Source organism: Lucilia sericata, unplaced genomic scaffold, assembly GCF_015586225.1.
Source record: "Lucilia sericata isolate MDLA Ls3-8-SP2 unplaced genomic scaffold, ASM1558622v1 Contig000209F_arrow, whole genome shotgun sequence".
Lineage (NCBI taxonomy): Eukaryota > Metazoa > Arthropoda > Insecta > Diptera > Calliphoridae > Lucilia > Lucilia sericata.
The window spans coordinates 184,440-209,176 of record NW_023994237.1 but is presented as its reverse complement, the minus strand read 5'-3'; the positions used below and the strand labels follow the sequence as shown (position 1 = coordinate 209,176).

Sequence of the window (24,737 nt, the reverse complement as noted above, 5' to 3'; positions counted from 1 at the left end):
TGTACGTTGAACTCCCTGTTTTTATATTACACTTTTTTTCCAAAGCAGTCCACCAGATTATTGAAGCATATGCTGTAATTGGTCTAATTACACTTTTATAAAGCCAATTTGTCATAGTAGGACTAAGACCCCATTTCATGCCTATAGTTCTCCTACATATCGCCCAGCACCGATGTGCCTTGTTGATCCTATCCTCTATATGTTGTCTCTATTTTAATTTCCGGTCAAGGATTACACGTAAGTTCTTAACTTTACCTGTCACCGATATCTTCTTGCCCAGGAAGCAAGGTTCAGTATACCTAGAAATTGTTGTCTTTCTTGTGAAAAGACAGATTTCCGTTTTTGCCGGGTTAACATTGAGGCCTCTCAGTTCAGCCCAGCTCACGGCCGTATTCAGAGCCTCCTCAGCTCTTCTACACAAGTAATTTGGATCTTTCTCTTTTTTCTGACAGTTATATCGTATATCTCGCAGCTTATCCATCTGTGCCTTACCATGTAGTTGATCCAGTTACGGAGCACCCGGTCAACATAAAACTGGTCTAGGGATTGGATAAGAGTATCAGTGTGCACGTTATTGAAGACGCCTTCGATGTCAATTCATACCGCCAGTGTATACAGTTTGCTATCGAAGGATTGACCTTTTAACTTCGTTAAAATCGGCTTCCACCGATCGTCCCTTTACATAAAACTCTCGGTGGAGTTTTCCCATTTTTCCTACCGAGCACATCCCCGGGTGGCGGATAGGAGTGGTGGGGTTGGTTTCATTTTAGCTGAGGGAGGGCAGACTGTCCTCCACCTGGGAATATTTTCATAGTTTCACAGATGTAACCTAGTATTTTGTTGTTAAATCAAAAGTTTTCTTTAATTCGAAAAGCAAACTAGTTAAAAGTTATTTTCAGTTATTGACTACAAACATGCATTTGCATAGAAATCCTTGTCCTGCTTATTATAAAAATACACATATTTCATATGCATTTCTTATTATCTTTACAGAACATTATCTGGTGTGCCTTGGGAGCCATAATATTAGTTGGCATTGCAGTCATATCGTATTGGATTAGAAGATGCAGGTATGTTTACGTCTAAATACAAATTCAATAACATTAATTGTAATACAATTTCTTATTGATTTTAGTTATTAATTAGTATACATATTAATAATCTACATTATACTAGATAATTATTACCAAGAGGAATTATTAGAACATTATTTATGTTTAATATTTGAGGTGTTACTAATGTGATATACATATGTATATTTACTACTCTGTAGTATAATTAACATGTAATTAATTGAATATTGTTTTATTGTTGTGAAAAAAAGTTAACAATATCCGCTTTTAGTTGTAATTTCCTTTTCACCAACATTTGCTACAAATGTTAGAAAATAACGAAATATGTGTAAGAAAACAAAATATAATAATGATTTTTTTTTACTAACATTCTGTCTGTATAGTAATGACATGATAAACTGTGACATATTGGATGACATGTGTCATACATATGCTACGATATCGTAAAAAAAGAAAATTTAATTTCTTTTTATGAGTTTGTTGTACTATGAAAATGAGAACCTATCGCTTACTTACTTCAAATGTAGCAGTAGGATACATGTTTCAAATTTACACCAGACATGAGGAATGAGATGGAAAGATATTTACCATCAAATACTAATTTTCTTTCTGTTATAAAGTACTTAATATCTGATTATATGTAAGTCATTATAGGAGTATTTAAAAGTAATGCAGATGGTTTGTAATAAACATTGAAAAGTAAATAGTTATATAAGTCATTACCGAGTTTTTACTGGGAGGCTCCCGATATAAATCCTAGTATCCTAATACGCATATATATATGTATGTGTATAGGTTATATTCATAACAATTTATTAAAGGTCTATAAAACAAATGTGGCATGCTTGATAAAATCACAATGCCGAGTATAATAATATTTATACCCCACACCAATATAGTGGGGAGAGTATTTTGCGTTTGTGCTGATGTTTGTAACAACCAAAAATATTGGTCCTACACCCACCTTAAAGTATACCAATCGGCTCAAATCACTTTCTGAGTCGATTTAGCTATCTCTGTCATTCCGTCTGTCTGTCTGTCTGTATGTCCATGTAAAGCAATTTTGAAGATAATTAGGTGAAATTTGGCACATACTTTTCCTTTAACACAAGGAAAATGGTTAAAATCGATCCATTATATCCACTAGAACTAGAACTGAACTAGAACTGAACTAGAACTGAACTAGAACTGAACTAGAACTGAACTAGAACTGAACTAGAACTGAACTAGAACTGAACTAGAACTGAACTAGAACTGAACTAGAACTGAACTAGAACTGAACTAGAACTGATCTAGAACTGAACTAGAACTGAACTAGAACTAAACTAGAACTGAACTAGAACTGAACTAGAACTGAACTAGAACTGAACTAGAACTGAACTAGAACTGAACTAGAACTGAACTAGAACTGAACTAGAACTGAACTAGAACTGAACTAGAACTGAACTAGAACTGAACTAGAACTGAACTAGAACTGAACTAGAACTGAACTAGAACTGAACTAGAACTGAACTAGAACTGAACTAGAACTGAACTAGAACTGAACTAGAACTGAACTAGAACTGAACTAGAACTGAACTAGAACTGAACTAGAACTGAACTAGAACTGAACTAGAACTGAACTAGAACTGAACGACTGACTGAACTAGAACTGAATAGAACTGAACTAGAACTGAACTAGAACTGCACTAGAACTGAACTAGAACTGAACTAGAACTGAACTAGAACGGAACAGAACTGAACTAGCAACTGAACTAGAACTGAACTAGAACTGAACTAGAACTGAACTAGAACGAACTAGAACTGAACTAGAAGAACTAAGAACTGAACTAGAACTGAACTAGAACTGAACTAGAACTGAACTAGCAACTGAACTAGAACTGAAACTAGAACTGAAACTAGAACTGAACTAGAACTGAACTAGAACTGAACTAGAACTGAACTAGAACTGAACTAGAACTGAACTAGAACTGAACTAGAACTGAACTAGAAACTGACTAGAACTGAACTAGAACTGAACTAGAACTGAACTAGAACTGAACTAGAACTGAACTAGAACTGAACTAGAACTGAACTAGAACTGAACTAGAACTGAACTAGAACTGAACTAGAACTGAACTAGAACTGAACTAGAACTGAACTAGAACTGAACTAGAACTGAACTAGAACTGAACTAGAACTGAACTAGAACTGAACTAGAACTGAACTAGAACTGAACTAGAACTGAACTAGAACTGAACTAGAACTGAACTAGAACTGAACTAGAACTGAACTAGAACTGAACTAGAACTGAACTAGAACTGAACTAGAACTGAACTAGAACTGAACTAGAACTGAACTAGAACTGAACTAGAACTGAACTAGAACTGAACTAGAACTGAACTAGAACTGAACTAGAACTGAACTAGAACTGAACTAGAACTGAACTAGAACTGAACTAGAACTGAACTAGAACTGAACTAGAACTGAACTAGAACTGAACTAGAACTGAACTAGAACTGAACTAGAACTGAACTAGAACTGAACTAGAACTGAACTAGAACTGAACTAGAACTGAACTAGAACTGAACTAGAACTGAACTAGAACTGAACTAGAATTGAACTAGAACTGAACTAGAGCTGAACTAGAACTGAACTAGAACTGAACTAGAACTGAAATAGAACTGAATTAGAACTGAACTAGATGAATGCTAGATGAATGAAATAGAACAGAACTAGAAAATTATTAAAATATTTCTAAATTAAGGTAAATATGAAATTAAATATTATTAACAAAAAATAATCAACATTTGAACATAATCACTGATGTAGGGTATCATATGGTCGGCCATGCCCAACTACAAATTCTTGTTTTTTAATATAAAAATTTCGATAGAAAAGTACATTTAACATTTACTAAACAGAACAAATTATATTTACAATTAATTCCATTATGTTTCAAAATGTCAATTATATTTATTATGTTATTTGAAAAACATAAAACAAATTACACAAAAGGTCACATACTACGAACATCAGTAAAATCAATAACTTAAATAATCTAAAAATAGAACTAAAATATAAAATATGAAAAATAGAACTAAAATATGTATTTAATATCAAATATTCTTAATAACACATATTTCAAGATCTAATTACAAATTTTATGAAATATAAATAAGTACATAATATTTGTAATAAAAAATTAATTAAAGATTTGCAAAAAATTAAAAGAAAACTTTGTGACAGCGGTGGGATTCGAACCCACGCCCTTTCGGACTGGTGCCTAAAACCAGCGCCTTAGACCGCTCGGCCACGCTGCCTTGTATTCATCGCTTGCCAAATGTTACATTTAAACTTAACTACACACATTTTTTATTTGTTATAAACAATTCTGTTTATTAGTATTCTCGTCTATAGAATTAACAATTATCACACACTTAACTGCAGGTTTATAGCAACTATAAAATAACAACAATAAATAATTGAATTTATTAATGTTTATGTTGTTATTGTTGATTGCGTGTCTTATAACCATAACATTTGTACAGTGCGTGACAAAATATTAGAAACACAGATGTTATGAAACAGTGTATTATGAAAAGATAACGAGAGAATAAAATTAGAAAGGAATTATATATGTATTTTATTTTTGTTTAGGGGTTACATAAATAAATTAAGAAATTATACCTAAAATAAAAAAATATTTAGTAAAACTTTTAAATACATAAATTTTATTTCAAAAAATTTTATGTAATGCTTTTTTTAATGGGCCAAGAGCAAATTAATTTACATTAAAGAAGAAATTTGTTATTTGAGATAAGATTCGAACCCAGACCTCTTGTATTTTAACTGAATTGCTAACACGGAATCGAATATTGCGAGAGTTACTATAATGAGCTTTCTCAATTGCGTTAGAAGTCACGAACTCTTTTTTTATATTTATTTACTTTTTATGCCCTACACCACTTTAGTGGGGAGGGTTTATTGGGTTTGTGCTGATGTTTGTAACGCACAATAATATTGGTCCACCTTAAAGTATACCAATAGGCTTAGAATCATTTTCTGAGTCGATTTAGCTATGTCCGCGCGTCTGTCTGTCCGTCCATGTAAACCTTGTAAACCTTGACCTACTAATAGTCGCAATTTCAAAGATAATTCAATAAAATTTGGTACATGATCTTCTATTGTCACAGGGACGAAAATGGTCCATTATTTCACCTAGCCCACATACAACTGAATGATGACTCTCATGAATTTTATGATTAAAGGTTCTCATTTGACCATAGCCCCTATACAAAGCCCCCTTCAAAATTTGGCTTAAATGTCCACAATTTTATTCAACAATAAATGGCTTAAGTATATCTGAGACAAGGTACAATTCAACTTAAATGCTTTATTATGAAAACTAAATCACATTATAGTTTTGTAGCAGGTGTAGGGTATTATATGGTCGGCGTCGCCCGACTATAATTTCTTACTTCTTAGTTATACTTTAGTTAATACTAGCTTATAATATCGTAACTATCTTAGAAAATTTTTCTGTTCCTCCATCCGTTATGTTGAAATTGGTTTAAGATCCATGTAAAGTTTGTTAGAATCATATACATGAGATCAATTACAAAAACTAACTTTAGTATTCATAATCAGAACAAAATTCTAACCGTATAGTTTTATAGGAAACTAAGTCCCTTCATATATACCTGGATACCACTATATCGTAGATAATGTAAATGGCTTTAAATCACTCAGATGATTGAGTATCAGAAGTGTTAAATGAAACTTGTGGCCTTTGTGGGAAAATTATGTGATAGTGAAAATATCTGTGTTATCCTGACTAGGATAATAACCAAATATGTACTGACAGTTAACCTACGATTAGATCTATCTCAAACGTCTACACGACTCTAGTTTGTTTCGTGAATGTCTTGACGAGATAACGCAACATTCGAACCTGGATCTCTTCTTGTTGTCAGATCACATTGCGGACGATGAAGGGGACATTCATTAGTGGGAGTCCTGCTCTCGTACTGTAAATCATTTATTCAGCAGAAACTAAACAAGTCTGCATATATCAGATGGTCAACAACGTCCATTGTTCGACAGCCAGGCTTACTTAGCCACATTATAATATCATTATCACTGATAGGGCTTTCACATGTGCAATAAGGTTCTGACAGCCGTGATGACATTAATTTGTGTGAGCGCATGCTATGAGATTAATTCTATTGTATAATAGAAGTTGTTTGTCTGACTTTTGAATGGCCACCATATGAAGCGCTTATTTGTAAGAACTGAAGTTAATGTTCGGAAGACAGATTCCTTTATTCGTGCCACAGGTTGGTTTGCCACGTTACCTACGAAACATGGAATTCAAATCGCTTGGTCCATGTCTTGATGTGTTTGGGTATCATGACGGGACCTACTTTTGGACCCAAATGAGTCAGCTGCAAGCTGACTGCCTCTAAAAAATCATGAATATGTAAATTTGGCCCGACTTTTTACTCATATAGAAGAACAATTTCGAAAACCTGGTATATCAATCCAAAGAATACCAAATGACTCTTCGATATGAAAAGACAATTAAGAGTGTGGAAAACAGATGCGAACTTATACTAATGTAGAATAGGGAAGGGAAGACTCTGGGTATTATCCAAAGAATATTAAATGGTAAAACTATTGTATGGTGCATTTGCCTGGTGGAACTACACTGAAAATAATCCATGCCTAATAAACACGAAAAATGTCGTACATTGTACGAAATGCTTCGTGGTTTCGCACCACGAAATTCTTTTGTAATATATACGAAATTGTACGAAATATTTTAGTAAAATGCAAAATAATTTTATATAATTTTAGAAAAAAAAATTAATTAATTTTACGATTTTTTTAAAGACATAAATATTTTAGTTCTTTTAAAATAATTATTGTAAATTTAGAAAAAGATTGCGAATTAAAACAAAAAACAAATTTTTTATGTTTTTTAAAAAACATAAAAAATTTTACAGGAAATTAGGCAGCTAATTTCCTGTAAATTAAAAATTACTTTTAATTTACCTCCCTTAAAATTACGAAAAAAAAATCGTAACAAAATAATTTTTTTGTGAAATCAAAAATAATTCTTGCATATTACTAAATAATCTTGTTACGAAAAAAATTCGTTACTTTCGTTAAATATTACTTGCCTTAACGAAATTATTTTTGTAAAAGAAAACAAAGTTTCTTAATATATACGAAAAAAGATATTACGACAGGTTTTCGTACTTTCGTAAAATTAGAAAAGGGGTTGATTAAACAATATTTCGTATTATACACGAAATTTTCGTTATATTACGAAAAAAGTAGTTACGAAATTTTTTTTCGTAAAGTTAAGTCAAAATCAATAGAGCATGACATATAACTCAATCTGTCATAAACAACCATACTTAATAGACAGGGTGAATTAACTGCAATATAACTAGTGTACCCTAAATTCATTTTTTGTTAGAGACGAATTATAGGGAACTAATCATCTGAGATAAAAATCATATCTTCTAAGAAGCGACACAAGCACAAGCTATCATGACGTAGATGTCACTCACTTTCTCCGTAACTACCCAGCAAAGTTGATATGGTATATTTGTATAACTCGGCATATATCTTATTTTTCTTATTGTTATGATAATAATATACTATTTTCCCATTAAATTTCAATAACACGTGTTCGACACATTAATCCTTCCCCTTTCAATGTACAGAAAACAAAAAAACATTTTTAGCAAATTATCCATAAAACTGAAAATATTAAATCAATTCCAAAAGAAATAAAATATTTTTATTACCTGTCTTTGTATGGTAAATAAAAAAAGCTCCACAAACGAACCCATAAATAAACTTAAATACTAACTTCCGCTTTAATATATTCATATGGTAATAAGGAAATAAAGGACCTTACCCCCATACATCACCCATACTATAAATAAAATACATAAATTCAGCTTTAAACACCCACGTTATTTCACTCAAGAAACAACTACATATGTATATGAGTTCACTTATACATACATTTTCATATTCCACATATTTATTAAACCTTAAATGTCATTGTTAATAAATAATTTAAGACATTTATTCCAATTTGATATGAACGATTAACTTTAATGGCTCAAGGTCAAAACTGAACTGCTAAATATTTCTTTTCTACTGTTGTTTTACCTTTGAAATTCCTTTCTTTAGTTCGTACTCGTTACGTTTTAAAAAGGTCTTTTACCTATGTGTAAAGTTATATTATAACAATCTTAAATATACAATATTTTTTTGTTTATTCCTATTTGATATTTCTTCATACCACCTTTGTCATTTTATTTGTGGGCCTCTGCCCATTTGTGATTTTTTGTTTTGTTTATACGAGTGAAAAAGCTTTTCCACTTTTACACATTAGTTACCTATGTGGCGCTACTCTGGTGTAAAGGGTATTATTGGTTTATGTATGGGTATAATGCATATCGAGAAAACTAAATCCCTATATAAACGTCATCTTCAAATTCCGAAGATGACATTTGAACACTCAATCCAGAGTGAACAAAGCGACAGCGGCCCTATACTCATGCAGACGATTAATAGGAAAGTCTTGGGGTATAAACACTAAGAATGCCAAATGGCTTTTTGACATGGTGCACTTATCTGGTAGAAATTATTACAAATGGACATCCTCCGGAGGAGTTTTAAACGAATCCTTCGCGCATCAACGCTTATAATAACAGGGTCCCTTAATACCACTCCATCAAAAAAGCACTTATTGTCATGATGAATTGGTTATCTGTTGATCTAATGACAGCATTGGTAACTGCATCCACAAACCAGCTTTTGAAAGAAGCTTTCAGCGTCGAATCTAGACGATCTAAATGTGATGGAATCAATCCTCCGTGATGGATCGTATAAGATCTTCTCCAATGGCTTCAAATTAAAAGATGGCTTAAGTTGTGGCTTCTATATAGCACATACTTGAACGGGAGTTTCATTCAAACTTTCTGACCAATGTAGCGTACGTTAGGCTGAAGTGTCAGTCATAAAACTGACTCAGGTTTTATCGAATATACAATGATGATATACAGTCAGGCCACCCTAGGCCATAAGTGAAGTTTATACAATATCGAACTTGGTCCTTGAATGCCGGAAATCCCTAAATGAGATGGCGAAATATTCAACAGTAGGACCTGGTTTCCAGGTCATCAACAGATACCATTGTGGACTCTCTGGCGAAAATGGGCTCCTAACTAGCAACAGAGCTTTCAAGTTTAGACGCTCTCTTGCGCAACACAGATGGTCAGTTGAGACTACCTCAATCAAGCGAAGATCACGTGACCATCGTACAACTCACCAAGATAACAAGTACTACTTTAGTTTCCGAGATGTCATGATGAATTGGTTATCTGTTGATCTAATGGTTCAAGATGTTGCCCTCAACTCAACTCAATTGTTATGTGACGTATGGCTCAATCAGGACACACTACCATAATCAATTATTGGAGAGAAATTCCAAACAGCATTGGTAACTGCATCCACAAACCAGCTTTTGAAAGAAGCTTTCAGCGTCGAATCTAGACGATCTAAATGTGATGGAATCAATCCTCCGTGATGGATCGTATAAGATCTTCACCGATGGCTCCAAATTAAAAGATGGCTTAAGTTGTGGCTTCTATATAGCACATACTTGAACGGGAGTTTCATTCAAACTTTCTGACCAATGTAGCGTACTTTAGGCTGAAGTGTCAGTCATAAAACTGACTCAGGTTTTATTGAATATACAATGATGATATTCGAATATTCACCGACAGTCAGGCCACCATAGGGCCATAAATGATGTTTATACAACATCGAACTTGGTCCTTGAATGCCGGATATCCCTAAATGAGATGGCGAAACATTCAACAGTAGGACTATTTATTGGTTTGCAGGTCATCAACATATATCATTGTGGACTTCCTTGCGAAAATGGGCTCCTAACTAGCAACAGATCTTTCAATTAGTGCTAAACTCTACGAGCTTGCGCAACACAGATGATCAGTTGAGACTACCTCAATCAAGCGAAGATCACGTGACCATCGTATAACAAGATAACAAGGCCTACTTTAGTTTTCGAGAGCAAATCTACGGAACTTAACTGCAGTAGTGACTCTTTTTCATCTTCACACAACCTTCAGAAATCCAATGTTTTACCTAATAAATGACCAATAAAGGTTATCTCTTCTAATAGAATACTTGTTTTCTTCATGTCCAATCCTAATAGTGCTCTAGTTGCCTTCGTGTTCAATCTCGACCACAAGTTATTGGATATCCAGGAATGGAGTGTTTCAATTTTCCGGGAATGGGCAATAGGAAGTTTTACCAATTTTTTAAATCAAAAGTTCACTACAAAAAAATTAAATCAAAAGTTCACTACAAAAGTTATTGGATATCCAGAAATCGAGTGTTTCAATTTTCCGGGAATGGGCAATAGGAAGTTTTACCAATTTTTTAAATCAAAAGTTCACTACAAAAAACTTTTTTGGAATTCATTATAGGGAATCGCAAATTCGACCAATTCTTATTTAAAAATCTGTTTTCATTTCTCTTTATCCGTTGTCATTGTATTTTTCGTATTCTAAAGAGTCTTTAGGACTTATTTTTGTTTTCTCTCTATATAACCCCATAAAATTATTGTCGCCATAACAATCAACACAAAAATGTCAGTGTCAGGTTGTACATTTTTTGTTCGTTTATTTGTAAAGCAACATCAATAAAATACAACTCTGACCAGAGTAGCTGTGTTTGTGTCAAAAACTCAACATTTCTATTTGCAAAAGAAAACAGAGACCAAATGGACGAATAATGTTAAATGTGACAAAATAAACTACGATGGAAACTATTTCTTTTGTTTTTGTTTTTATTAGACTGATGACAGTTTTAGTTTTTGTTTATACTAGTTTTCTTGTCCCGAATTTCATTCATTTGAAAGTTGTAGGTGTTGAAAGAAAACTACCGCAGTAATGAATTTTGGAAGCGGAAAAAATATATATTTCTAGTCGTAAAATTACTCCAATTTTTCACTAAACATTTGTTAGTTTTTTTGGAATTAGAAAACAAATTGTTTGATACTTTTCATTTACTTTGTTGTGAAAAAATACTTAAGTATTGTTTTTAAATTTAAACATGCCAAACTTTGCAGACAGCTTAATTTTCAAGGTTGAATAACTAGTAATAAAATTTAAATATTTCGTAAATAACACTCAAGGATTATTTCTGTAAAATTTATTTTATTTAAATGTTTAAATATTTTATCAAGATTTTGGTATATATAGATAAATAAACCATGACCTGCTTAATAAAGAATCTAAACAATAGGCACTCGTAGGAGAAATACATAGTATCGATTTTTGTTTATGTTGAAATATGTATAACGATAAAATTGAAAAAAGGGGCCCAATTAAGTGATTTTGTCAGCTCTTGATAGAAATTATTATCACAAACTAAAGAGTTATTTTGAGGATCCTTCTCGCACTTATATAATAAGGTATGTCAGTGCTAGACGCTTTGTATGAGATCCATAGACAGGAAATGCGGCCTCAGTCTTACTATGACTCGTTGGCTTTACAAAAGTGTAATTAAACCTATTCAATAATCTGGTGGATTTATATGGACAAAAAGTTTAATATCAAAATACTACAGGGACTTTAGCGAACATGCTGCTTGGTTATAAATGGTGCCTTAAGCACTTCATCAATTAAGTCTCTAAAAAACTTCCTTGATATTCCACCCATTGAGACAGATATATAAAATATGAGGAAACACTTACAGCCGAATGGACTTTAAGCAAACTGGCTTAAGGACACGTCATCAATGTATACTATAAACTAATATTGAACGTGCCTGATCGCATATAATATATAGAATTTTAAAACATTGATCCCAGAGAGAATCTCATGACAAAGCGGAACATTACAGCAAATACCCGAAGAAATCCATTGTTTTACATGCGGATGGCTCTTCTATACTGAAGATATTTACTACCGTCTACCTAATCACAAAACTAGCTTCTAGGCATAAGTCCGAGCAATAACGAAATGCGTTTGGACCTACAGCTAGAATACAATTAGGTGGTGTAGATAAGGTTAAATCTATGACCGTATTGGATCGTAAGAAAGTGTTAACCGAATACTCTAGAAGTAAGCTTTACATCATATGGGCGTAGTCGGCAAGGAAAGAGCAAATTTCTTAAGGTCTCTTGAAATAAAGATCGTATGGGTTGACCCCAACGAGAAGCCTCTCTCAAAATAAGCAAGTTGTATGATAGTACATATTTGAAGAAAACACACTATATTACGGTCACAATTACACAAAATTGGATGTGATTATTCAGAAGAATGTAGAGCATGTAGAGAGAACAGTGAAACTCTGGAGCACTTCTTTTGTCATTGTCAGGATTTCATCGAAATTAGATCTTAATATATTTGTGATATTATACCAGATATAACATCCCTCACGAACACTAATTTGTAGAAATAAAGTCCACGAAACTGAGTTTCTGAACATCAATGAAATGGAGTGCACATCAGACCCTATAGTGGCCTAGGTGTATATCTTCGGACTTGATCAGTAGACTCTGACCAAGCTGTCCCTTTCTCATGGTGTCATCTTAGGTTAAGGCTTGATGGACTTTTTCTAGTCTTTTAGTTGTACTTCTCATGTAGTTTCCAAATGGATTCACTTAGAATTGGAAAGTACCTTCCGTAGTTAACCTGATGAAGGGGCAAGAGAATCTCCTAATAATGAAACGATCTGTAGAACCAGCCCGATTTTAGTATGATATTTAATGAAAGCACACAGTATTACGGGTACAACTATACAAAATTGGACTTGCGTATTCAGACGAATGTAGAGCACGTGGAGAGAACAGTGAAACTCTGCAAAACTTTCATTCTCATTGTTAGGCTTTTATTGGAATTTAATACAAATATGTTGAAAGTGATATGATTGGAAAATTATTAGGAATTTCTAAAGATCGACCAATAACAACTTCTTTGATCACTACATCCTACAGCAGTTTAGGTGTATTTATTCTTATTTGATGTAGTATACATCGCCTTATCATATTGACTCGGACCAAGCTGTCCTTTCATCGTGACGCCTTCCTAGATGGCGATGTGATTACATTTAGTGTTTTAGTACAATTTTTTATAAAGTTTCGTTAAGATGTGGAAAGTACCTTCCCCAGGCGTGATTCTTTTATTTTCAAACTGAACCCATGATTATTCATTAGCCCTTCTGAAAGAATTAAAGGTGATATTTTTCACTAAAAGAATCCCACTACAGACCCAATAGTGGCCCAGGCGTATATTTTCGGGTCTGATGTAACATATAACCTCCTTTTAACCTTAATTAATCAAATAGTTTTTTCATAATGTTACACAGAAAATTTATTATCACAATTCAATTGCGGCCACACAGTGTCACATTCTATATCTTACCTTCAAACTACAATACTTTTCTTATTCTTCTCTATTATAACATGCAATAATTACTCATTTTATCTTAAATATCGATAAATCATTCTAAATGGTTAAAATGTGCTGTATACTTTTCGTTCTTGACCCAACTAATAAAAACATTTCACAACTTGTTACATTTTACACTTAAAAAGTATTAGTCTGTAAGCGCCCCCTTCGACACCCACATTTAAAAATGTGAAAATATTGTGTTTTAATTTCTAACCAACAACTTACTATCGCAATCAACGTCTTGCAAATTGTTAACAATGAACTTATTTGTGCGTTTTTTTTCATATGTCTATATACATTTAATAAGTTTTTTTTTGCAAACAAAAAATTCTACGAAATAAAAAAACTGAAAAATCAATTTTTATAATCCATTTAAAAGGTAAAACATCTTAACAAAAATTGTATATAAATTTGTCATTTACAAAGTTTGTTCTACACTGGTCAACATGCTACAACATGAGAAACAACAACAACAATTAGAAGAAATAACCACAACAAAAATAATTAAATATTGTTGCTGTCAGTCAGTTACAAGCAACAACTACAATAGTTCAGAAAAACATGAAACACTATCGGTCCAGACGAATCTTATACACCCATCACCAAAATATTATTAGGAAACAGTTATGTTATAACAGTTATGAGTTATAACTGTACAGATCCAATGATATTTTGATTCAAAACTTTTTTTTTACCAATTTATTCTTATTTCTGTCCTTCTGGTTATACCTTAACGCATTTTCACTTATTTTTGTACAACGAATGGACAAAGACAGAGCCTCAATACTAGAGAGAACTTGATCATTTTCAGAAGGATCCTACAATATAATTTTATGAGATCTGCGACCGTTTTTTCGGTATATTACAAACGAAAAGCCAAAATCAATATAACCCCTCAACCTTTTGGTAGCAAACATAAAAAAAAAAACTAAATAAATAAACGAACAAGAGAATCAACGACCAGTGTCTAACCTTAAATAATTGAAGGGCTAACTGACGTTGAGACAATAGAACGGATGGACTGACTTTAACGTTATTGCATGTATGCATATAGACATATGTGTTTGTTTGTCTAAAACGAAATGACGAAGTGACTGATTGCCAAACACAAATAATTTACGAAAAAAAGAAATTATATATAAAACACGACCGACAAACGACAAAAAAAGAAGAACAAGTGGTGATTGGACTGACGGACTGACATGTATAGAATAGAAAAATAAAAACACAAACGATTCGAAATGAACACATATATATATATATGTATATTCAAACACACACATATGTATATATGAATACTAATACAGTCATAATTAGTTACTAATACGAACACATAATAAAAAACATATAAAATAAAAAATATAATAAAGAACAGAGAAAAACGAGGTAAAATAATATACTAAATAACATACCACTAAGCGAGTAAGGACACCGGGTTTGTAAAAGGATTCAAACGTTATATTATAAAACTATGGATAAACTGGAACATTCGAATAAATGAAATCTTATAAAGAATTGAATTAAAAAAGTGTAGTGAATGTCAACCCTACTAATACTGAAGTTTGGGTTTCACCAGAAAATTAAGGCCTATACTTAACCCCGGTTCTTAGACTTTACGTGAACATCTGCCATGACGGCCTAATTTCATGATTCTGGCAGTCCATGTACAAGCACTTTGCTCGAGTTATCTAATCTTTGTCCCGTTGCTTAACCTTCGAGATGCAAAAACATAACTTCAGTTTAAAACCACACAGATGGGATGTCATCTGTTGAGTCGGCAACAGCACCTAGAGACATAATCGGTATTCCGAAATACGAATCTATCAAGTAAAACGAGGACGTCATAATCGCAGAGAACACACTGTGGTAAATCTGGTAAGAACAGAGTAAACCCTGAATATACCAGGACAATAAAGGAAAATTCAATTGTATCACTTGTATAAGATACCATACATCCATCACCATTTAATCCAGCACACTTCTCATTCATCCGACATACTCATTGAGAAAAACTGAACTGCCGAGGACCGCATACCCATATATCCATCCTGTATCATATACACGTGACACCAACTCATTTCCAACATTTAATCCCACAGTCACTCCTATTTGGGGTATCTCTTATCCCGAATTATAGAATTTACCGCGTAGTCACCACTTGTAACCCGAAAGGATCTCTCCAACAGCTGAGACAACACAAAGTTCGAAACTCTGCCCTATGAGCTATCGGTTCCCATGGTATCAGATTATGTTTTTCTCTGTATGATACGAGGCGATATTCATAGCCGAATGGATCTTATCTTAAGGTGAATTAACCAAGGCTGGTTACATTATACGTCATCAATGTACATATATTGGACATGTTGGACGATTACATACAAACTCCATATGTCGTTAATCGTAAACAAGAGGAACAAGAGATCGAAACATTGGTCACATATAAAAGATCGGGAGGCGGAAATCACATGACACAAAGATTGTTCTAAACTAATAGACAAAACGGGACTGTAAAACATTGAAACCCCGGAAAACTACATACCGACTTCTTAATCACAACATTAGCTTCCAGTGGAGGTCCATGGTATCGCGAAATGTTTAAAATGGATTAAATTGAATATAGAATCAATAGGAAACGCTTTAATTGACAGCCTTTCGTTGAAATGGGAGAATTAATTCGAAAATTGTGAGTAACCTTTCTATAGATCGATATATAAGTTAATTCCGCAAACATTTTCCATGAAAAGCAATGCACAAGAGATCCAATTTTGATCTGATGTACTACACATACTCCTTTCCTGGCAATGTCTGGACTATAAGGAGGGTGAAGCAAGACTTCACAACCATAAGTTTCGACATAATTTTAAATAAATCTTGCAATAGTCAAGCCTTCTCCTAATACAATATTACGGTTTCACATCTGCACCGCAATTCAGTATCTTTTTAACTACAAAATTTTATCGTTAAATAGTATAAATTCGTAAGTTAACAATAATTGTCGTTATTTGGTATTCTGAATTTTATTTCATCGATTTTTTTTCGTTAAACAAAATCATTAGTTAACGCAAAGTATCGGCAATGTAACGACAAATAAAAAGTTCACGTTAATAATTTTATATTTTAAAAATATTTCAATACAAAACTTTTAACATTCTCATATTTTTCCGACATTTGTCGTTAAAATATTCTAAGTTCGTTAAAAAGTTACAGAATTGAAAATTCGTTAATGCATCCGATGTTTGTCGTTACTTTACGATATCGGTAGTTAAAATTAAAAAATTACAGAATTGCGGTACTGTTCGCATATTCTAGGTCTATAGATAGGTTTGTTAACTAATTTATAACTGAACTACTTTACAACTGAAAAAGGGACATAACTACCAAAATTTTCATTCTTTAACCATGTTTATAAGACACCAGCTATACCCTGAGTGCTTTACTACCCTAAAAAAATATAAATAAAAACCCACTCCACATTTTTAAGATTCTAGCTCTAATTGTTAAACAGATACACGATGTTTTGTACTTACTGCATATTGCAGATTCTACGCCTACTATTGCAAGTTCGCCAATTTTTTCAAACTTTAATTTGGAATTGAATGTAACCTATAAAAAAATTGAATAATCTAATACTTTCCCAAATATACGAATTTTTGTATTTAATTCATGTGGGAGATGCCGAGCCCACTATTTAAAGTCCGCCCGTTTTTCCCCAAATGTTCACATGAATGTCATTGTACTTCATGCAAAAGTGGAGGACTCTAGCTCTAAAAGTTTAACAGATATACGAACTTTTGTATGTAATTCATATGGGAGGTACCACGCCCACTACAGGTAGACCGTCAATTTATAACCCAAATGTCCACACGGATGTCAAAGTTCCTCTAGCAGTTTCCAGATATACGAATTTTTCTATTGAATTCATATGGGTTTTTTCTAATCCATCAAATTATTATCCAAGTATTCACATTGATATCAGAATTTTCGCATAAAATTTAGATAAAAGAACTTTTATTAGGGGGTTCAAAGCCCCTAATGGAAGTCCGCATTTGTTTCCCCGTATGTTTACATGTACCTTAAAGTTCATCGTACAAAATTTTGAAATTATAGCTCTAATAGTTTTCCAGATAAAATAACTTTTGTATTCTTATAGGAGGTGCCACGCCCCTATTTGCTAGTCCTCCCATGTTTTGTCTTATAGACACATATTGACACTAAAGTGGTTCCGACAAAATTTGAAGACTCTAATAGTTATATTTTGTCAGACATACTAATTTAAGATTTATTTATATGGTAGGTGCCACGCCCATTTTGTCCCCAATTTTAATACTTATTTTGAATGTGGGCAAGTTCTATATGAACAACAATTTATCTACCAAATGTCATAACGATTTGTTCTTAAGTGATCGTATTTCCTATATAACCCCTTTTATAGAAAATCAGATTATTGTCAATAAACTTTGTAAAAATTAAGGATTTGATATAGGAACTAAATACCATAGAATTCAGAAAAGAGGCGTGATTATGAAAAGTGTTAGCCTTCCTACCTTTCCTATTCTTTCAATTTCTCTAAAATTTCTAAATAATTTGATAACTAAAACCTTTAATTTTAATAAAGATTTCATCCCTTTATACTTCTGTACCTCTGCATTAAGTATAGCGAAAAAAAATAGAAAATTATATACACAATACATAAATACATTTAAAAATTAGTGTTTTTCTATACACTCACACATCACCACTCACCGCCCGACTGGCAATTTCCCATGTGTATTAGTGTACACGTTTGTGTGTGCGTGTCTATATTTTGTGTCAAACTGTAGAACGTTTGTACATTTGTAGTGTGTCGTGTAACTTGTATGTTTAATTTTCGTGAAATTTTACTTCATTGTTAAATGAAACGTAGATCGTAAAACATTAAGTGAAGAAACCGAAATTAATGCAAACTATTTTTTTATTCTAATTTCAACAAAATAAATAGACGACAAGAAAAAATACGCGAAACGCGTTTATTATAAAAAAAAAAACAACAGTGAAACCCTTCAAAAGAAAAGAAAATTTAAACAAATAATTAAAATTCAAAGAAACAAAAGCAAAAAAATTTAATGAATTCATAAAAATTTATGAAAAAAAAAGTGTACAAAAGAAAACCTATTTTTTAAACTAAATAAAAATGTAAATTATGTTGAAATTGCGATTTTTTTTAATTATTTACAAAAGAAAATGCGTTAATAAAAAAATAAATATTTAATGATTGAAATTTTATAGCGGAAATACACCCGTAACAACAACAGCAACTGAAAACTAATATTCGCGTAATTTAACGACGTTATTGCGGAAACAGGAAATTAAAATTTAAATTTAAATATTTATGAAATTTGCAAAGAAAATATAAAAGCAAATAGTTAGCAAACAAAATTAAGTGCTAAATTTGATTAAAGTGTTTAAGTGCTTTGGCAACCAGCAAAAAAAAAGTTATTAACAGTAAAAAGTTTTCTTTTTACTCTCTCTCTGTTAAACATGTAAACTTGTGCAGCTATAAAAAAGTGTATGTTTTCAAATTTTCTTCTACTTTTTGTTTTTCGTTATTTTAATGTTCAACACCTGTTTGGACAATTTTAGTTTCCAGTAAAAACAGTTTTGTTCACATTGTATTCGCACTTATTCATTCAAGTCATTATTGGCAAAATGTTAGACCATCAAAACACTTTTATTTTAGTTTTGTTAACAACATTTTCGTATTTGCAACACCTGCCGCTTTTGCAACATCATTTCAATGAAATACACACACACAGCACACAATACTTAAAGTCATTAATTCACCTATCTGGGTCAAGTTTTTCGGTACAGTTGTGAACGTAATGCAAATTGTTTGGATTGTAAGCTTAAAAACAATGGAAAATGTATTTGAAACCAAAAATACATAATTACCCATAGCGACCTATCGATAAAACCGTACAGATTTACGGGATATTGGACCTTTTTTGGGTATTGAGTCAGTTATGGAGAAGCGGTATAAGATTTTAAAGAATGTTCTCATGAAATTTGGTACAAAGATTTAAGTTCTAATAAAACTTGTTTGTATCAAAGTTCATGGGTATTATTCCATTTTTAAGTCAATTTCTGAACGGGACCTTATACGGAGTCTAGTTCGAAAGTGGTCCGACATTCATCCTAATAATTTGTATGAGAGGAAATTTTCAGCTACCTCTCTCTTTCGGTTTGGACATATCGTGCTTTCAACAGACAGATGATTAGATCTTAGAATAAAATAGGACCCAGATTATATATGTATACTTATCGGGGTATAGTTATGACCAATATTTCGCCGTAATACAAACTAAATGACAAATGGGTATAAAAATTACATTGAATTGCTAATTCCAATTCTGGCTCCCCAATGCGTCCCTAAAAAGGAGTTAAATACCCAAAATAAGGCATTTACGTATGTGTTAGTAATGCAGGCAGTATGCAGTAGTCATTGAAAAATAAGTTGTTCTGCAAATGCAAGTCATTACCAAGTTTTTGGTAGTAAGTTACGGATATTATTTTTAATTACAAATTTTTGAAAAACTGATTTTCTGAAAGATGCTTTATACGGCGGATAGGGTCAAATATGAACCGATCCAAAAATATTTGGTGGAGGAATTTATATTTACATAAAAGTTATTTATGTTTCCCCCAGGAGCATGTTACCTTGATGAAAGACCCCATCTTTGTGTGATTGCAATTCCGCGTGGAAGAGGTGCTACCAGTATCTCTAGTCTGCCGGGACTATATATTGGTGAGGATCAAATGTATCATTATCATTTCCTTGGAATGATTTGACATGGGGTCGAACCAGAGAACCATATAATCAGGTACCAGGGGAATCGGTAGGGCAGAATTTTGTATTTTGTCTTGTTCCGGTTATTGGGGAGGTCGCTTCGGGGTTCATGTGGTGGCTGTGGTTTAAACCCAATTGACATTGTATAGTCTATGACACGGTATAGTCTATAGTTATGGAATAGTTGAGTGATGTTGCCGAATTCAACAGACATCCCACAGAGAAGTGACTGTGGGACTACGCTTTAGAAATGAGTTGATGTTAAACGTATATGATACAGGAAGAATATAGAGGTATACGGGTCTACACCCGCTGGTATTGCTCGAGTGAGTGAGTTGGATGTTGTTCTCTATGAGTGTGTCAAATGAAAGAGAAGTGTTCTGTGTTGAATGAAAGGCATCTTATAAAAGTGATACACTTAATTGTCCTTCCTTGTCCAAGTATGTATGTTCAGGATTTACTCTGCTCAGATTTATCATAGTGTGTTATCTCTGATTAAGTACAAAGTCCTGGATTCGTGTTAAGGTCTACCGAATACCGAATACGTCTCTAGGTGTTGTTGCCGACTCAGCAGAGACCATCCCATCTGAGTGGTTGTAAACGGAAATGATGTTTTTGCATCTGGGTGCAACAATGGGACCGGCAGGACCATGTAAGAAACACAAAGGGGAGGTAGTGAGTCGTCTAATCAGCTCAGCCAGTAGTTGAAAAAGAACCACCGCGAAATAAGGCCGACACTGTAGCTGTTCACGCAAAACACTTCGACATCTTGTGAAACAAAATACGATTCCTGTTTAAATTACTGTGAAAAAGAACCACCAAATTAAGATAGCAGGGGGGAAACTAATAACCAGGCAACCCAAAATATGCAAATGCATGTTTTTATGTTGCGTGATATGGTCTCATGGGCAAGATATTTACATGTTTCAGAACATCGATTTTTTTAGCACATTTTTCAAAAAAGTGATTATTTTCTCAGGTTCATATCTTGAAAACCGCTCAAACATTTTTTCACAAAGAACAAAATTGAGAACATATAAATTCCAAAAAAGACTTCAACTTAACCTTTTCATTTTAATTGGAAAGTTTTACATTTTGAAATTGCACTGCTTTTTATGAACGACACCCGTACGTATACGTGTTAAAGTGTTTTTTTTTTTTTTGTATTACAAATATTAAGTATACGCCCAATTTAGAGAAACACTTGAAAACACATTTGTATTGACCATAGGGGCGTATGAGTATTATGAATCAATTATAACAAGCATACTCAAGTGTAATGTAGTTGGATTAAACCCAACAGCTCAGAATCATTTTCTGAATCGATTTAACCATGTCAGTCTATCGCAATTTTCAAGATAATTTCATGAATCCTCATGAATGATTCTAAATTATGTTTGAAAACTTTAAAAGAAAATTTAAAGAAACAAATACAATAAAAACAAACAACAAAATTAATTTAATAATTTAAAATAAAACTGAAAACTATGCAATTTTTCAAGGGCTGGATAAATTTATTTACTTTATTTAGCAATTCCACCCATTTGACAATTTCAACTGAAACTAGACAAAATAAGGCGGTTCCTACTATACAAACCCCTAACATGCGAGTACTTAAAACAAATTGTAATGCGTATCCCTAAGGGAAAGACAACAAAAAAATGAGAAACTATTAAATAACAAGAAAGTGGCACAAGTTTGTCATACAAAAAAAACAAAAAAGGGTTTAAATTGAAAAAAATTTTTATACTAACATGGTGTTTAAAACTGCAATAGATCAATTGTAAGTTAAGACCGAAAAAACAATTAATTTTTCCATTACGGCTTTTACCTTATAATATAAAAACCTTTTAACTAATTATTTACTATCTAATATTTGATTATTACTCCAATCTTGGTTTGTTTTTTTAATTGTGTCTAAAAACTATTACATTCTGATCATATAATTAGTCTCCCCTTTCTCTATAGTGTTTAAACCACCTCTTTACTTTATCTGTTAAAATGATGACATTATTTAATTGTCCTTCACCGACTAAAATTTTCCATTAAATCTAGTTTTAGCTTACATTTAATTTATTTTAACTTATTATACACTTGTTTAATTGTTAATCCCTTCTTTGAATGTACAAAATAATAAACAAAAAAAACAACAACTACAAACGCCCGTACAATTAATTTTCTCTTTTTTAGGTTTTTTTCTACAATAACATTACAGTTGTTTTCTTTATTACGATTTTCTCGTTTAGCTCTGTATTTAGTTTTAGTGTGTTTTCAACACATTTATTTAATACTATACGATTATTTGTAGTTGTTGTCTTTTTTTAGTTATACTAAAGTAAACACATATTAGGGTGACTTAAATTCATTATAGAATAGCCTATTTTTTAAACACAACTACTTACTATTAACCTTACAAAGAAGTAGTTATATTCAATTACTGCAGTCGTTACTTCTTACTAGCTATTGTTCTATTAGGCTTCCAATATACTAGAGTACATTTCCAGAACCCTCCTAATAGACTTAGCTAGCTAATCCTAATACACAATCGTGTTATTAGAACAAAAAAGTACATGTTTTGTGTGAATGTCGGTGCATTTATACCTTGACCTTGAAATCATTTAACAAATGACTTGTGATTATTGGTTTTTAAGTTGTTTCAACATTCTCAACTTATTTTCTTCAAAGGAATTATCGTTTTCACCCTGTAGGACACTATGACTCTTTTTGATGTGACTAACGTCCATGGTTATTATAGAACACCACCATCAATCTTTGGAACATTTATACGAGAGATTTCCTTCAAGTAGATATGGTGGCCATTTTTACATCAGATGATGTATGCCCCAGACAAAGAAAGTATTAAATGGTTAAATAAAGTGGACTTTAACCTCGCCATTGCAGAATCCAATAAAAGTGGGCTATGCTATGTACGTCGAACAGGTGGTCTTAGGTGACCATCTGGCCTTATAAGTGTTTTGTAGCATAATAGCGGTATTAAGATTTATGCAACTGGGAAAGCCCCATCATTGTTAAAGGCCTAAGTTGAACAGGTAGTCGTATCGTAGATGCTCACTTATTTTACTTAAGGAAAGCGATTAAGACTACGTCCCTTTCATCGAGAAGAAAACCAGTTTGTATTTGAAGCAACCTCTCTAACACCCAGAACAACTCAAGATTTATATGTTAATTACAGTAAAATTTCACATAGTTTATGTTCTCTTTAGGGCTCAGTATTGATCATGAGGCCTAATTAAAGAGTGTCATATGGGAACAGTATTGAATATCTCCCAATTAAATTAAATTTTTGTTAAATATGAAATAATATTTCTATAAAAACTTAACCCTTGACCTGGATTCTTCGATTTGAATAAAATTTTTAAACTATACGAAGTATTGATCTAATTTGTTTAATTCCCTAATATATTCGCATTAGATCAAACATTTTCATAAAAAATAAAAATTCTGAACATACAGAATCAAAAAACTTCATCCTCGAGATTAAAATCGCATAAATCTTTAAAAAAATCGACTAAGTTCTTCTCTAAATTAGGCGTATACTTAATATTTGTAATATTAACAATTCATTAACACGTATACGTACAGGTGTCGTTAATAAAAACAGTGCAATTTCACAATGGAAAACTTTCCACTTAAAATGAAAAAAATGAAGATGAAGTTTATTTATGTTCTTTACGACAAGAGCTACAACTTTACCTCAGAGAGTAAATCGAAACTCCGAACGGTTTGCAAGATGTGAGCCAGAGAAAATGATCACATTTTGGCATAAATAACAACGGACCACAAAACTTTGGGGCCCATAAAAAACAGTACATGACTTTGGACAAAACTGGATAGATATTTTATCATGTAGTGGTCTCCGTATTTCTATTACTTAAGTATTACACACGAAAAAAATGCTCAAAAGTTATTCACACTATAGGGTGTTTTAAAAATCATTGACCAGCCATCATAATAATATTTTTTTTATTAAACAACGCCTTCATCATGGCAAGGGTATTTATTTTACTTGATTTATGGCATGTTACCATAATATTATTAAATTATAACTGAAAATTAACACGTTAGGGAATTGAATATATATATTTTTTTATTAATTTCCCATCATTTACTTTGGCCATCAGCTGTAATATGAATTAACAATTTATTTTGGCATTAAAACTAAATTGTTAAATTAGTAATACATAATAATAAATAAGAATTTTTTTGTATTAAAACGCAATATTTTAGACATCAAACAAATTCAGACTAAATAACTAAAACGTTGCATTATATATTTGAAAGTTTACTTTTACTTTTGACAGTTAAATTGTTAATGTCCAAATTGTC

At 32.3% G+C, this 24,737-nt stretch overlaps 1 protein-coding gene and 1 non-coding gene across 8 annotated transcripts in view; one reads left to right on the top strand and one right to left on the bottom strand.

The window, feature by feature from the left end:
• LOC119602116 (slowpoke-binding protein) overlaps nucleotides 1-24,737 on the top strand; it is a 229,427-nt gene that overhangs the window by 112,023 nt on the left and 92,667 nt on the right. For all 7 annotated transcript variants that reach the window (XM_037953468.1, XM_037953467.1, XM_037953464.1 and 4 more), the window contains exon 4: nucleotides 994-1,070. In XM_037953468.1, the coding sequence (XP_037809396.1) occupies nucleotides 994-1,070 (77 nt within the window). The remainder of the gene's footprint in view (nucleotides 1-993; nucleotides 1,071-24,737) is intronic.
• Trnal-uag lies at nucleotides 4,296-4,375 on the bottom strand. Its single transcript has one exon. It is a non-coding gene; the product is annotated as a tRNA-Leu (tRNA).